Source organism: Halichoerus grypus, chromosome 7 (genome assembly GCF_964656455.1).
Source record: "Halichoerus grypus chromosome 7, mHalGry1.hap1.1, whole genome shotgun sequence".
Lineage (NCBI taxonomy): Eukaryota > Metazoa > Chordata > Mammalia > Carnivora > Phocidae > Halichoerus > Halichoerus grypus.
This window is the reverse complement of record NC_135718.1, coordinates 143,358,884-143,374,112: the sequence shown is the minus strand read 5'-3', so window position 1 is coordinate 143,374,112 and position 15,229 is coordinate 143,358,884. Positions and strand designations below refer to the sequence as shown.

At 35.9% G+C, this 15,229-nt stretch overlaps 1 protein-coding gene across 1 annotated transcript in view; it reads right to left on the bottom strand.

The window, feature by feature from the left end:
- Positions 1-385: 385 nt before the first annotated feature.
- Positions 386-15,229, bottom strand: part of LYPLAL1 (lysophospholipase like 1) — a 38,421-nt gene continuing 23,577 nt past the window's right edge. Inside the window, exons 4-5 of the mRNA XM_036096182.2 lie at positions 5,207-5,322; positions 386-4,420 (exon numbers count right to left, since the gene is read on the bottom strand). Of these exons, the coding sequence (XP_035952075.1) occupies positions 4,181-4,420; positions 5,207-5,322 (356 nt within the window). The 3' untranslated portion in view covers positions 386-4,180. The remainder of the gene's footprint in view (positions 4,421-5,206; positions 5,323-15,229) is intronic.

The window sequence follows — 15,229 nt, the reverse complement described above, 5'->3', positions numbered from 1 at the left end:
TCAGAAATGTTTCTGTGGGTAAAGCAACAGAAAGATTTGGGATGGGACATGAAAGGAATGACTGAGTGGTTTCTTTAGGAGGATACCTTAAGCCCTGCTGTTTCCAGCCTTGGCAGATATTTTCCAAAAACCTGGCTTTAAGAGACCACTTGCATATGGACAATAGGTACCTCAAGATTAGTGAGTGAGAACTGGAGCCTGGAGGATCTCCCCTGAACATGCTGCTCACAATAACACAACGGATATCCTACTAGCCCAATGGGGAGGCATGAGAATTGGATTGAACATTATAGCCACGTAAAATTTTAGATATATCCTCCATGCATGGATGTATTTGTGGAGATGGATTTAGAACCATACTAACAAATACTAGTAACACCTTAAATTTGTTTAACATATTTTATTACAGTCTTTTACACGTTATATAGCTTGATCTTCAGACAACAATTTCACAGAAGAGTATACCGTGGCAGGGCTGGGCTTATGCCAGAATACATGATTACTCAGTGACAGGACAAGTATTTAAAAAAAAAAATCTGGATTCCTTTCCTTACACTATATTTGGGATGTATACACTTGAAATGTATAGACCTGATACCCTTCTTTATGTCATATATATGTGGTACTCTTAGGGTAAATTGCAGCCATAAGGGTTTTATACATGAGTGATACTGTGTATATTCAAGCCAAGGCATTTAAAAGTTTAAGGAGTTGAAGGTCAATAAAAGCTTGGGATAATTAAAACCCTGCCCAGTCTTCTGCAAAGGGATTTTGGATTTTATTAAATTTTATCAGTCTTTCTCTCTCCTACCCTTCCTCTTCACATTTAGATCTGATAACTATAAACACAAGACAAATAAAGGGACTTCTGCTTATGACCAAGATGACCGAGATGGAGATACAAGGACCAGACTTACTCTTCAACCTGAAACAGCTCAAGAGCTGAAACATGTGTGCGCTTTCAGATACTTGACACCAGCAGTACAGGGCAGCTCCTTAAGAAGAACAAATGCTCAGCTTCTGTGTGAAAAGTTTCCGGGCTGCAGTGTGAGGAGGGAGACCCAGAGGGAGCCAGGAGAGCCAGGAGCTTAGAGTTCACGGAGCAGAGTATGAGAGAGCCACAGATCTGCAGAAATCCTCCCCCCACCCCAACTCCAGCACTAACCATCAGAGAGAGGTGTCTGAGGGGAGGGTGACACACGAGGAACAGAGGAAACAATCACTGGGGCACACAGAGGGCTGGGACGATTGTGTTACACTAGCCAGACTTTGAACCTCACAGTCCAGCAAGTGTCTGCTGGAGTACCCACAAGGCGCTGCTTGAGGAGTGGGGCAAGATCAGTCCTGGAGAAACAGGGCTCTGGAACCTCCTAAGAAAGCTTAAAAGGAAGGCTGAAAGGCTCAAACTGTTTCTAAGTACCTTCCAGGTAATTTAATTGCGTTCAGTGACAAAGCTCCTATTTATAGAAATGCAAATAGCCCAGTGCTTAATGAGGTAGAACTCACAGTGCTTGGGATCTAACAAAAAATCATGAGGCCTACCAAGGAGGCAAGAAAATATCATCCTTAGTAGAAAGAGAAATTAATCAATAGAAACTAACAAATGACAGAGATGACAGACCGAATAAAGAATATTATAGTTGCTATTTAACTATATCCCATATATTCAAGGAGGAGAATAAGCATATTAAATACAAAATGCAACAAATAAAAATAGAACTTCTAGAGATGTGCAGTATCTGAGATAAAAAATAAAGTGGGTAGGATTAATGACAAACAATGCAGAAGATCAATGAACTTGATAAGCAATAGAAACTATCCAAAATGAAATGCAGAGCGGAAGAATGAAAAAAAAAAAAAGGAAAAAAAAAAAGGAATAAGCACCAGTAAGCCTAAAGTCCCCCAAAAAAGAGAAGAGGAAGAGGCAAACAAATATTTGAAAATGCAGTGGCCAATTTGATGAAAACTATAAACCCACAATCTAAAAAGCAGAAACTCAACAAACACCTGGCACAAGAAAAATGGAGAAAACAACACCAAAGCACATCATAATATCAAACTGCTTAAAACTGAAGATAGAGAAAATTGTAAACGCAGTCAGAGGAAGAAAAAAAAGATTAGAAAAGCAGCAGAAAAAAATGCAAACTAGAATAGTGTAAGATCTTAAAAGTAATGAAAGGAAAAAAAATACCCTGTCAACCTAGAATTCTATGTATCTTTAAAAAATGAAGACAAAATAAGACTTTTTCAGACATACGAAAGTTGAAAGAATTTAATAGCGGCAGACCTGCACTATCATAAATGTTAAAGTATTTCAGGCAGAAGGAAAATGATATCATATGGAAATCTGAAACTACATTAAGGAATGAAGAGCACTGGAAAAACTGGATATAAAAGAATTAAAAGAATTAAACTTCAAAGGATAATTTAGTGTAGCTTCCAGCCATTGAGGTAATATAGGAAATGAATTTATTCTTCCATCTGAAACAACAAAAAAGGCAAAATCCTGGAAACTAAGTTTTTCAAAGTACTGGACATCAGGCAATAAAGGTCAGTGGTCTCTGACAGAAGGGGAAGGAAACAAGGTGAGCCTTATGACTGCCCCAGCTTATTGCCATTTCGAGAACTCCCAGGCCACAGAGCTGAGAGGAGCACTTCATGCAGAGCTTGGAGAACTCCCGTGTTGGGAAGCAGAGCTAAGAATCTGAGTAGATTGGGATGGTGAGAGTTTGTAGGATGGTGTACCAGAGAAGAGCGAGCTGCACAGAAAGAGAACTCCAGACACCTAGACACAGTCTGCCTGGATTATTCAGCAGAGTACTTATGCCACACATGTGCAAGCAGACTATCCGAAAACAGAGAAAGAACCACCCAAAAAGATGAGAAGGAACCACAAAGATAAGAAACATGAACCCCCAGACCAATATGTATCACAATCAAATTACTCAAAATCAGTGATAAACTCTTAAAAACATCAAGAGTAAAAAAAAACAAAACAAAACACAACGAAACATTAGATACAGAAAAACAAAGATAATAACAACAGATATACTGTGTGAAATAAAGTTAGCAAGAAGAGAGTGGAACACCATGTTTAAAATACTGAAGAAAAAAATGTTAATCCAGAATTTCATACTCAGTGAAAAGTACCTTTTCAAAACAAATGTAAAACACAGGCTTCCTCAGACATATAAGCTGAAAGAATTCATTAACAGCACATTTACAGTGGAATTATTTAGTTAAACGATGTCCCTCAGGCAGAATGAAAAGGATACCAGAAACACATATCAGCACAAAAATAACTGAAGAGCACAGGAGGTGGTAACTAGACAGGTAGATATATAAGATGTTTTCCTCATTATTTAAGTTGATTTAAAGGAAAACGGACTTTAAATAAGATAGTCATAATATGTTGTGAGATTTATGGTACATGCTATTTATAGCATATTTACAAGTGGGAAAAAAAGCATTAAGACCAGGAAGAGAAAAATGGAAGGTCCTTATACTAAGTGTGAGGTGGTATAATGAACTTGAAGGTAGAATGTGATGAGCTAAAAGGGTACAGTATACAGAAATCTCCAGGCCCACATGGTTTCACTAGAGAATTCCAACAAACATTTAAAGAAAAAATTAATACCAATTTTATACAATTTCTTCCAGGAAACAGAAGAGGAGAAAACACTTCCCAATTCATTTTATGGGGTCAAAAAAACTACAGACCAATATCCTTCATGAACATAGACAAAATAGTAACACAGAGTATGCTCTCTGACCACAATGGATTTAAATTAGAAATCGGTAACAAACGTATCTAAAATATTCCCAAATATTTGGGAACAAAATAGGACACTTTTAAATAAAATGCCATATTAAGCCTCTTCATGTCTTCTCACTGCCCTTACTTAAACCCACTTTACATTATTTTTTAAATTTAAATATTTACTCAAAAGATCTCCATTTACAAATGTATCTGAAAAACAATCCATAGATGTTTGTCTAAATATTTACCATTAGTAAGACGATGCTACTTCTGTGGTGTTAAGCATCTCAATAACTACTAAATAAATCAGTACACTTCATATTTATTAATATTTTAATTATCATTTATCAAATTGTAATTTGGCAGTAAAAACCACTTTTCGCAGAGGCATGACATGTAGATTAACAAATCAACCTTGATTCATTCACTTTGCCTTTCCATTTCTCCTGGAAGCTTTGTAAGAATCCATGACTTCAGTTTTTCTAGCTCAGCTTTGCTTAGCTCATGGTAAACACCCGGGAAACTATGAAACTTCGTGCTCACTCCCAGGGATTTTAACATTGAGTTTGTCTCTTCACCCCAAGAATGAAGAACTAACTCGTCTGCGGCACCATGGCACTGAAATAATTCAGGGAGCACACCATCACTTTCCCGAAGAGCCTAGAGAACAGGATATAGAAATGGGAATGTTTAAGGAATTCATTTAAGAACGTCATTCTGGGAAATCACACAGGGCAGAAAAATTGCAATTTTACCCAAGCTTCAATATTCCAAGGGAGAAAAGAAGCAGTCGTGGTACAGTCTAAGGTGCACCCTGGTGGTCCTGGCTGGGGGCTCAGCTGGTTGCCGCACCACGTGAGCTACAGTTAGTTGTATGCGACCAGCAGCGACTCCACAGAGGACCGTCTCAAACATGGTGAGAGGGCTTCCTGAGGAGACTGTGAGGCTCGGTCAGACCTCTTCACGCAGGGTGGAGGGACGGAGGAAGGCAGGGACAATCAAGGGAAAAATTACAGTCTAGTTTTCATTTCTGTATCTGCTGCTTCTACTTCAGGCATGAAGTTACAACGCTCTCAGGTACTGTATTCATATATTAGCATGTTGCTATGAGACAGGTATCGGGAATGTGAGTCTTTGTTTTGATTACATTCGGGACATAATAAACAAACCTTGCTATAATCACCCGTATTTTTATTATGTGTAAGGGATACATATGTATCTTACATAGATTCTTTTTATCCTTTCCCCTTTGACACTGTGCTTAACAATACTCTTTCTATGGCATTTCCTGAACATTAATGACCAGCTGGAATATTTAATATTAACTAATTGGGGATGGATTTCCAGCAGTGCTCTGTGCAGCAATTGTTATTGCTTAATTATCAATTTTTAGTTTCAATGTGTGAATATTTCATGCCTGCTTTTGTTTTGTTTTTAAAAACTTACCTGGTAAACAGCAGATGTTTTATTCAGAAAACTAGAAAGAGCAAATACTCCTGCCACATCTTGATGATTTCGATATGCTAAATGCATTGCCATGCACCCTCCCATAGAAAATCCTCCTAAAAGAAGCAAAAATTCACTTATCAGAAAAAGCAGAATATATGGGACAATAATTTAGAACAAGATACATCTTTGTCAGGCTTCCACGCATGTTTTAAAATATCTGGAGACCTTTAGAGAGACACAGTGCTAAAAAGCAACTTAGTCTACTTTCTAGCTCATTAAAAAAATACTTGCAATGAGTAAGTAACACTGGTTCATCTATGTCATCACTGGTAAAGAGACTTGTTATAAAAAGAGCTGGGAATTAAACAAAGAAATCATACTTATTGACTAAAATACTTATCATAATTCCAACATATGAGTCATAGCACAAGTGTTATTCAAACTTCTAATGTCTACTTACATTTTGCTTATACTTGTATTATAGGAGTCCTCACTCTGCCACCAGAATTAATAACATGCATCTTTTTGTCTTACTTGCCAAGCTCTGAGACCCATGAGGAGTTCTATTTCTAGGGCCTGCCATATAATAGATGTTTAGTGATCTTTTAGGGAAGATGATAAAAAATTTGGTGAGCTAGTTAAAATATCTCTGAATTACAATATCGTTTTGGAAACCGACTTACGATGGTGTAATTAAAACATAATTAAAACATATGTACCTATACAAACTTTTTCAGAGGAGCTAAAAACTAATTTACTTACTTAACAAATTTTTATTGTCTTTTATGTGTCTGAGCACCGTGCTAGCCACTGGAGATATGCAGACTAAAATGCACAGTCCCCGTGCTCCCTCCAGCAGGACATGTACTACATACATGGGCCCTTGTCCTCGAGGGGAGCACCAGAGACGTCACAGAATATGGAGATAGGTATAGGACGCGGTGGCCCAACTGCAGGCTAGAGACCTGGAATGCCATGCCCCCGCTGGAGTGAGAGTTAAAAGGTGTCCGATTTACATTTTGTGAGAAATAAGTATAGAAAGTAAATCACACAGCCACACACTTGTGGAAATATAAAAATATACATTGGTGTAGAATCCAGATCTCATTTCCAGATGCCTGCTTTATTTCACTTAACAAAGTGTAAAGCTGAGTCCTTAGAGACTATAAATTTGAATTTACTACAATCTCCTTTTACGGATGAAGTGAACCAGGCCCAAGATTAGGTGCTCTCCTTAAGGATGTGCCCCTAATTGTAGCTGTGAAGCTAGGACTTTTGGAATCCAGATTGCTTGCAACAGACCTTAAGGTACTCTCTACTATCCTCCAGTATTTATTAAAATAGAACTGCTTTTAAATTTTTTTTATTTTTATATTTTATTTATTTATTTAATAATGTCTAATAATATTACTGGGCAGACCGATATCATTTTGGACCCAGGATACAATGTATGAGTGAAGATTACTAGGCTTGCGAAGTTCAGATTTTTAAGAAGTACGTAAGATGTAAATAATGACAGTGCATGATAAATATTACATCTGTGGTTTTCAACATACCAGAAAGAAATAATAGGGTCTCATCAGTAGCAGAAGTTCACCATGGATGAGGACCACTTGAAAGTCTCTTTCAAAATAACCCCCCCCACCAGCCACAGACACAGATACATCTGATGAGAGATCATGAACGGGCTTGGCAGGGGAGGAGGCAGCACACACACCTTAAAATTGAGTGTGAAAGTCGCATATGTGCATCAGATTCCCAAAAAGTTTAAAAACCACTGGACTACATTACCTGTGAATGCGTACACTGATCAAAAGGACATGCCCCATTCGGATACGCAGAGCTTGCTGCAGACAAGATGAGTGTTTCTGGTAAACTCTCATTGTAAGTAAACAGAATGAGAAACTTACTGGGTTTTGTTACAGTTCTAGTTATAGACTGCTCTTTTTCTTCTCAAGTTTTTCTATGTGATACAGTATGTGGGTTATAAAGCAAACACTCTGAAATAGAATTCTTATCAAGTTTTAATTTAGCAACTCTAAGTTAGTTCTCTAGATTTTGAAATCCTTGAGGGTAAGAAACAGTTCTTTCTTCCATCAGCACACTGTGGTTGCAGGCTTATGAGGAGCTCAGCAAAGTGTCCCCACTCTCTGGTGCGCATGTGCCGAGGAGTTGGCTTCCTCATCTTCCGTGCCCAGTGGTGAGTACACGGTGGCAATTCAATAAAAGTCTGTTTAGCTGAATTCTTAGAAACCATATATTATAGGATGAAAGTAATAAAAAGTTTACGAACATCTCTTAAATTTATCATATTTAAAGGCACACGAAACATTTTCTAATTTAAAGTCTGGTGGAAAGAGGACCACAGTGAAATAAAGGGAAACTGAGTTTTAATCCTACCAGTGACACTCTAGCAGTTGCCTTGGGGTAAATTATTTAAAACCCAGGATCTCATTTCCAGTAAGATTAGATAGTTGGACTAGATGATCTTTAGGGTTTCCACCAAGTTGCTGTTGTTGTTTTAAGATTCTGAGAGAGAGAGAGAGGAAGAGGGAGAGGGAGCAGAAGCAGGGGGAGCGGCAGAGGGAGAGGGAGAAGAAGACTCCCCACTGAGCAGGGAGGTGGTGTGGGGCTTGATCCCAGGACCCTGGGATCGTGACCTGAGCCGAAGGCAGACACTTAACCAAATGAGCCACCCAGATGCCCCAGGGTTTCCACCAAGTTTTTAAATCTATTATATACAAATGCTTCAATAATCACTTGTAAAAGTCAAAGAGCAAGGACTTTCAAAGTTGACAGAGTTACTGTGAATACAGAAGCCTACTTTCCGTTTAAGAATAAGAATCCCTATCTCCCAGAATACAACTGCAGCCTTCCTTCAAGTTCAAAGAACCAATCTTAGCAAATGCTTACTTCCTTCATCGCTTTAGATCTCCCCTCTTTTTCCAATTTACTTACAAAATGAATTCTAGGTTGCTTATAACCAAACACACTGTTCACAATAAAACTACATCTCTAAAATGAGGGGAAAATGTGAGGGAGGGAGAGATGGGGTTGCTGGAAGAATGAGAGATCAGGAACGAAAGAGAGAGAGACACAGACCATAATATGGGGAGGCAGCAGAAATTAGGGGTGCGGCTGGTCTTCTAACTGCTTCCCTGTAGCAAGACAACATTCTTTAACACAAGGAATCATGCCAAATCCTACTAGAAGCTTCTACCAGCACTGAATTCCTGGGTGGAATTTATTAAGGAGATCTTTATTAAACACAAAATTCAAAACCAGACATTTTACATACAGCATCTTCTGTTCTTGACTCTTTTATGTGAGTCTGGGACAGAAAGACTTAACGTTCAGTAGTCTATAAGGTTCATGCAAACAGCAATTTTTGTCTGTTTTATTCACTGATGTACCGTCCCTACGCTTAGAACGGTGCCTGGTACATAGCAGGCACTCAGTTAAGTATTTTACTGAATAAACGAATAAACATTGGTTGTGGTTCTGTAAGAATATTTCTGCAAGGGGACAAATTTATATCATCAGGGGACGTGGCTCTTTGGTGATCTGACTGGATATAAAAGTAAAGTTTAGAAAAAGCAGGAGTGAATGGTTAGTGTGCCCCAGGCTAATGATTCCTAAATCTGGCTCCTTAAAAATAAAGATTCCTAAAGTCAGCCCCAGACCCTTTAACACAATCTCAAAGTATATGTCTAATTTTTAAAAGCTCTTCTACCTATAAATCAAATGTATGAGAATCATAGTCTTAGAAAAGTATCAATAGCTGCAAGGCAGACAATTCAGGATTAGGTAAAATGGGTAAGAACAGAAAGTGAAAATATGGTCATGATTTAAAAGAAATCCATATGTTATAGATACCAACGCTGTAGGAACAAAGTTTTTATTTTTTGGAGAAATTCAAGAGCTTGAATTATATTTTTGCCAAATGTACCTAAGGAATATATTAAATATGACCAGTGTGACTAAGGAACTAAATGTTTAATTTTATTTAATTTTAGCTAGTTTAAATTTAAGTTTAAATAGTCACATGTGCTAAGGACTATCACATTGGACAATGAAGTTCTAGGTAATCTAAGCTGCACCAATAATTGAAAAAAGCTTCACAATTCATAAATGGAGCAAAATGAAAACATTTCATAACGAGATGTTGAGGCTAGGATCATTAAATGTGATCTTTTAATATGATAGAGATTTAAAGATCATAAGATAAAAGGTGAATGAAACAGATTAGCAAGCAAAAATAACTTAAAAAATTATTTTAAAACCATCCATATTGAGAAAATTTTACAGATTAAATCTCCCCCTCCAACATTTCATTTTTATTGACCAGGGTAACCTAATCACTTAGTGTGGTTTCAGAGCTCCCTGAATGAAACCAGCCTATAACAAGAACAAAACCAAAAGTAAGAAAGAAAACATTTTCCCACATCTGAGATGTCATTACAAACAAACATAAATGCATCCTGCAGACATTGACCCTCATGTTCAATACTTATAATTTACAGTGAAAATAAATGTACTCATTGAAATCTTATTATTTGAAGATTTAATCTAAGTCCCTTACCCAATTATAATCTTGTGAGGTAATGCAACTTCTCACCAGTCATCTTTGATAATACAATCACCTTTAGCATCACAACTTACTATGAAAAGGGACTTTGTATATTTTTTTCTAATAGAAGGAAATTTAACACAAAAGACTAGTTATTTGAATTCAATTTCCATCTAAATGTCTAAAATGCAATATAAAATATACTGTTCAATAAGTAAATACCAAATAGTAAACTCATTGTAGGTAATGGTTATAATGTATATTTATAGTTGCTGGCAAAGTATTAAAACGTCAAGAGTTAACGTTTCAACATATATTTAAGATTAACAAGCTGAATAAAACATGTTAAAAAAATAATAAACCTAGCTTTTATGAACTCTTTAAATAAAATAAAACAGAAACAATGTATAAAAAAACTATACTGGGAAAACTAATCTATCTGAAAACAAAACCCAGAGGAAAAAAAATACTTACAAATTCAAGTCTACCATCAGGATTTTTAGAATGTAATAAAATCTACCCTCCCTTCAAATTTCAACAATTCTTCCATTTAACTTATGTTTTATAGTTATTCAGACTGAACTGTGATAAAGTCTCAAAAGGTTTGGGAATATATCTTTGTCTATTTTCTCTGATATTTACAGGGTAAACAAAATACTTATCATCTTCCAGAAAAAGCTGTTGGAACAGGAGTTCCAAGCCTTTAAAGTTCTCATTGTTGTTGAAGAAACACAAGTTGTTTAACGAAGGCATACATATGTGAAAAGAAAGTAGGAATCTGCTATCATTCTCAAGTTTTAGGCCAAGAAAGAGCTTCCAAAGAAACTTGTATAAGGTCAGGACAAAGGGAGCCTGGAAATTTTGGTGCTAATCTTCATCTTGGTCATTCCAATTATCCCTTCATTTTTATTTTAAATATTATAAAATTAATACACTGATATATATCCAGTGTATAAAGTGTTTTCACCATACAGACAGAAATAAAACGAGTCATCCAAAATTTCACTACTCATACATAATTCTGACAGGTTTTTAAAAGTTCATTTTAATAGTTAAACACTCAACATGTATAATTTTTGTACCTTTTTCTTCGATATCATACTGACTTAAGTCTTTCAACAGAATTACAAAATCCATAATTTTATTCATTGAACACACACTCATAAAGTTCCTTATATGTGTACATACAGTATTTGATCGTTACATAACATTCAATTGTATTAATAGACCATAATTCCCTTAACTATCTCTCTCACGATGGGTATTTAGAACATCCATGCAAATTACTCAGGTGTAATTCCAGGAGTACTTGATTCTCCCTGCTTCAAAATTCTGACAGAATGCTCATATAATCTGGTTATATCATTTGTCAGGTTCTATACGTCCTAGATCAAAGTTAAACCCTAAATTTTATCAGTTTTGTCTTAACAAATTGTCACCACCTAGTGGCCGAAAAAGGAATCCCATCCTGGTAGAAAGGTGACTAAGTCAAAGGATCTGGGTTCTAGTCCCAACTCGATTTTATGTTAGCTAGAATCTCTTTGAATTTTAGTTTTGCTTTTTTTTTTAATATCTGAAATGAGAATAATAATTTCTTGTTTTACCTATCACGAGGCTCAAAAGAGATACTGTGCATGAAAACAACCTTATAATTTAAACACTATCTGAAAATAAAACATTATGATGTATTAATAACGGCAATTTAAAAACTGTCAAGTGTAATATAAATGCCAACTATTTTAGTAGTATTACTACTATATGTACTTTTAAAGCACAACAGTACAAATGGGAAAAATTATATACCTTTCTCCATTTTGATTTCTCACATTATACAGAAACATACCAGAAGGAAATGAGTTTCAAGACTGACATTAACAGAGAGACAGAATGTAGTACTATGAATCTGCTTACATTCTGCACAATGGACACTCCCCACACGTTAATAAAACAAGAAGACAGGATAATCTAGCATTATTAATAATTTCTTCAGGATACAAGATTTGAACCAACGGTTTATTACAGTAACTATATTGTCAACAATCAGAAACTGATTTAAAGTTACTATTTTACTGCCCATGTTTCCCCTAACTCTTATCATACACTCTGTAGAATCATGTGTGGTATAAATACATAAAATTAAATAAATAAGCTTTCTTATGCCTGATAGTCTTAATGTACAGAGTGAGGATTCACAAATATCTCCAAGGAACACACTGGTGTTCCTTGACCATCTCCTCTGTATCTGACCCCGACACTAGGATAGGTAGTGAACTTTTTGTCTAGTTCTTCCTATCTAACCAAAGTTAATTTACTTTTTCCATTAAGAAGGCAATCTATTTCCACTGATGACTAGAAAACCAAGAATTTGTTTTCACAGCTAATGCTTGCAGTTGATTATCATGTCCTTCAGTATAAACCTTATTCATCTTTGTGTTCCCTAAATCTGGAAACAGTGTGTGTGTTAATCGCCATCATTCTCTTGGATCTATTTTGCCACCTTGTTATTCTCCTGGCCTTCAGATTGGCCTGCCCTCCACTGCATTATCAGCATAAGCTTTCTGAAATGCACATTCGATCATGTTATTCTCTGTATCTAATTCGATAATCCTCGGGAATTGGAGTGCATACTAAACTAGTATATCCTGAGAGATTCTGATGTGCCCTTCCTTTCTTCCATGAATGTGTTTATCAGTCATATTTTTACTCATTCTTTAAAACTCGGTTGGAGAGGGGTGCCTGGGTAGCTCAGTCGTTAAGCATCTGCCTTAGGCTCAGGTCATGATCTCAGGGTCCTGGGATCGAGCCCCACATCGGGCTCCCTGCTCCATGGGAAGCCTGCTTCTCCCTCTCCCTCTGCCCCTGCTTGTGTTCCTCTCTTGCTGTCTCTCTCTCTGTCAAATAAATAAATAAAAAATCTTTAAAAAAAACAAACAAACCAAAAACTCAGTTGGAGAGTCCTCTCTTCTAAGAAGCAGTCCCTAACTCCCCCAAAGATTTACTTGTCTTTCCTCACTGCTCACACTGTACCTTGTACACACTTCCGCAATACATTGTATTAGAGCACCTTACTTCTGTATCTCCCTCATTAGGCTGTAAAATTTTTGATAGTTTTCTTGATACTCCAAGATTTAACATTTTTATTAACAATTTGGAGATCAGATTTGGTATGAGAAGTACCATCTTTGACTTGGTACCCTATCCAAAAACAGTTTGGAAAACATATATTATTAAAACAATTGTTTTTAAAACTAAGTTTAATATAATAAAATACCACTCATCAAAATAAAACCAGACAATGAATAGCCTTCCACTTACCCAAATATAGAGAATAGTGTTGTTTTACAAAGCTACACTGGTTGCATATAACCTCAGAGATAAGGGTTCCATGAGCATGTATTGTATGATATTAAATCAGAAATTTTATCACATATTAAACAAAATCAATAAGGATTAACAATTTTTGTACCTATTATCTCCATGTTTTTCCTTTCTGATCCTAAAATTATCTAGTTTTTCCTTTTACAATTATTTTTTAAAAAATAACCCAACCTCACTGTGGTGCATATGTGTGTATGTAATAAAAATTGTTCAGAATCTTAAATGCATTTTTCTTTGACTTCCCACTGAATCCATCCTTCATTAAAATGTTATGAATAGCACTTAAATCTTACTTCACTTAAAATGTACCATATATATATATATATATATATGGAGAGAGAGAGAGAGAGAGACACACACACACACACACAAAAGTACAAAAACCAGTAGAAAAACATTAAGCAGTAACTTCTTTTTAAATAATCTATGAAAAAGAAAGAGGGAAACACAGCATGTCCACCACGGAGCAAAAAATGAAGATAGCTGGTAGGAAAGAAGCAGTGAGCTACCTGAGTCTCCCAGGGGCAGGCCTGGCCCAGTAGGGCCTTTCTGCTGTTTGGAGTGACCATGGCGTAAGGGGTATAAAGACTATTTAATAACAGCAAGAAACCTGTCTCATGCCAGACACACTTCTAAGTATTTCATATGAATTGACTAATTCAATCATCACAACTCTGTAAGACAGGTACTATTACTATCATCAGGCACAGAGTCTAAGGGGATTCTGTACCTACAAAGTAGTGAGTCTAGGGTCGGAAATCTGCAGGCCGAGTCCAGGGCCCTGGTTCTTGCCTGTGTTCTACTGTCATCAGCTGCATCCGCGCATTTGCAACTACGATATGCACAATGCAGGGAATGCACGCACACGTACTTGAACACAGCCATGACACTGCTTCTTGTGCCACAATTTTCAAATAAATGGGTGGTTCAGTTAGGTCAGTAAGATGAGCAAATAACAACCACAACAAAAAAATCCCCACAGGACTAGAATGGTACTTCCTCTCTGCATTAAGAGTTAACCCATGTAAAGAATCCCATACACAAAAAAGGAGGTAATATAACTAATGTTCTGTCATAGTATAAGAGGTCAAGGATTATGTGTAGTTTGGGGTCCATGTTTAATGCTACAGAACTGTTCCTGAAGATTTATGTTCACTGACTAGTTAAATAACTAACAATACAGGTAACAAGAACAAACTACCTTGCATCTGCACTTTTGCAGTCTCTTTCACATCTCAAACGAGGAAAGAGGCTTTCTTATAGAAGTTAATCAGCTCAACTCCCAAATTCTAAAAAAATAGCTTTTTTTCTTTCCTAGCTTTTTATATTCATAAAATAACATAATATGTAAATATTTTAATATTTTAACATGGCTTTGTCATAAATTTCAAGTTTTATCATTTTATAATGTAATCATCTACAAAGTTACCAAAAAGAAATTTTGTTGTTATAAATTCAATGGAGTTTTGATAAAATACTGAGTATATTACTGAATGCTTTATAAATAAGACTATGTTTTAACAAGGTTCTCTTGGTACTTCAGAAAATAATACTTCCATGACATGGTAAAAAGAAAGCAAAATAAATTCCAGATGAATCAAAGAATTACATGTAAAAAAAAAATAAATCACATTATAGAAAACCAGTAGAAAATCTATTTGAATATTTACCCAAGTTTTAAAGACTTTCTTAAACTGAGACCTTACTTGGAAAAGAAAAATCGTAAGAGGAAAGACCAACAGACAACTAAGAAAAGCTTTCCTGTGTTAAAATATAACAAAATTAGAAGGAAAATAACAAATTAAGTACAAATTATTTACCTTATTTTTAGCAAATTTTTTTTCAAGACAATATTATTCAGTGAGGATGTAATAAGATGGACAGTGTAATAGGGGTGGTAGAAGTATCAATAGGTACAATTTTTTCGTGAAAGGAATTTGACAATATGTATTAGAAGTCTTAAAATTGTTTGGTTAACTGAATGGGACAATCATGGGCTTTGAAACCCAGAATGAGCCAAGTATTTCACAAACATCACCTCCCAGTAAAACAGACTTTGTACTGTTATTCCT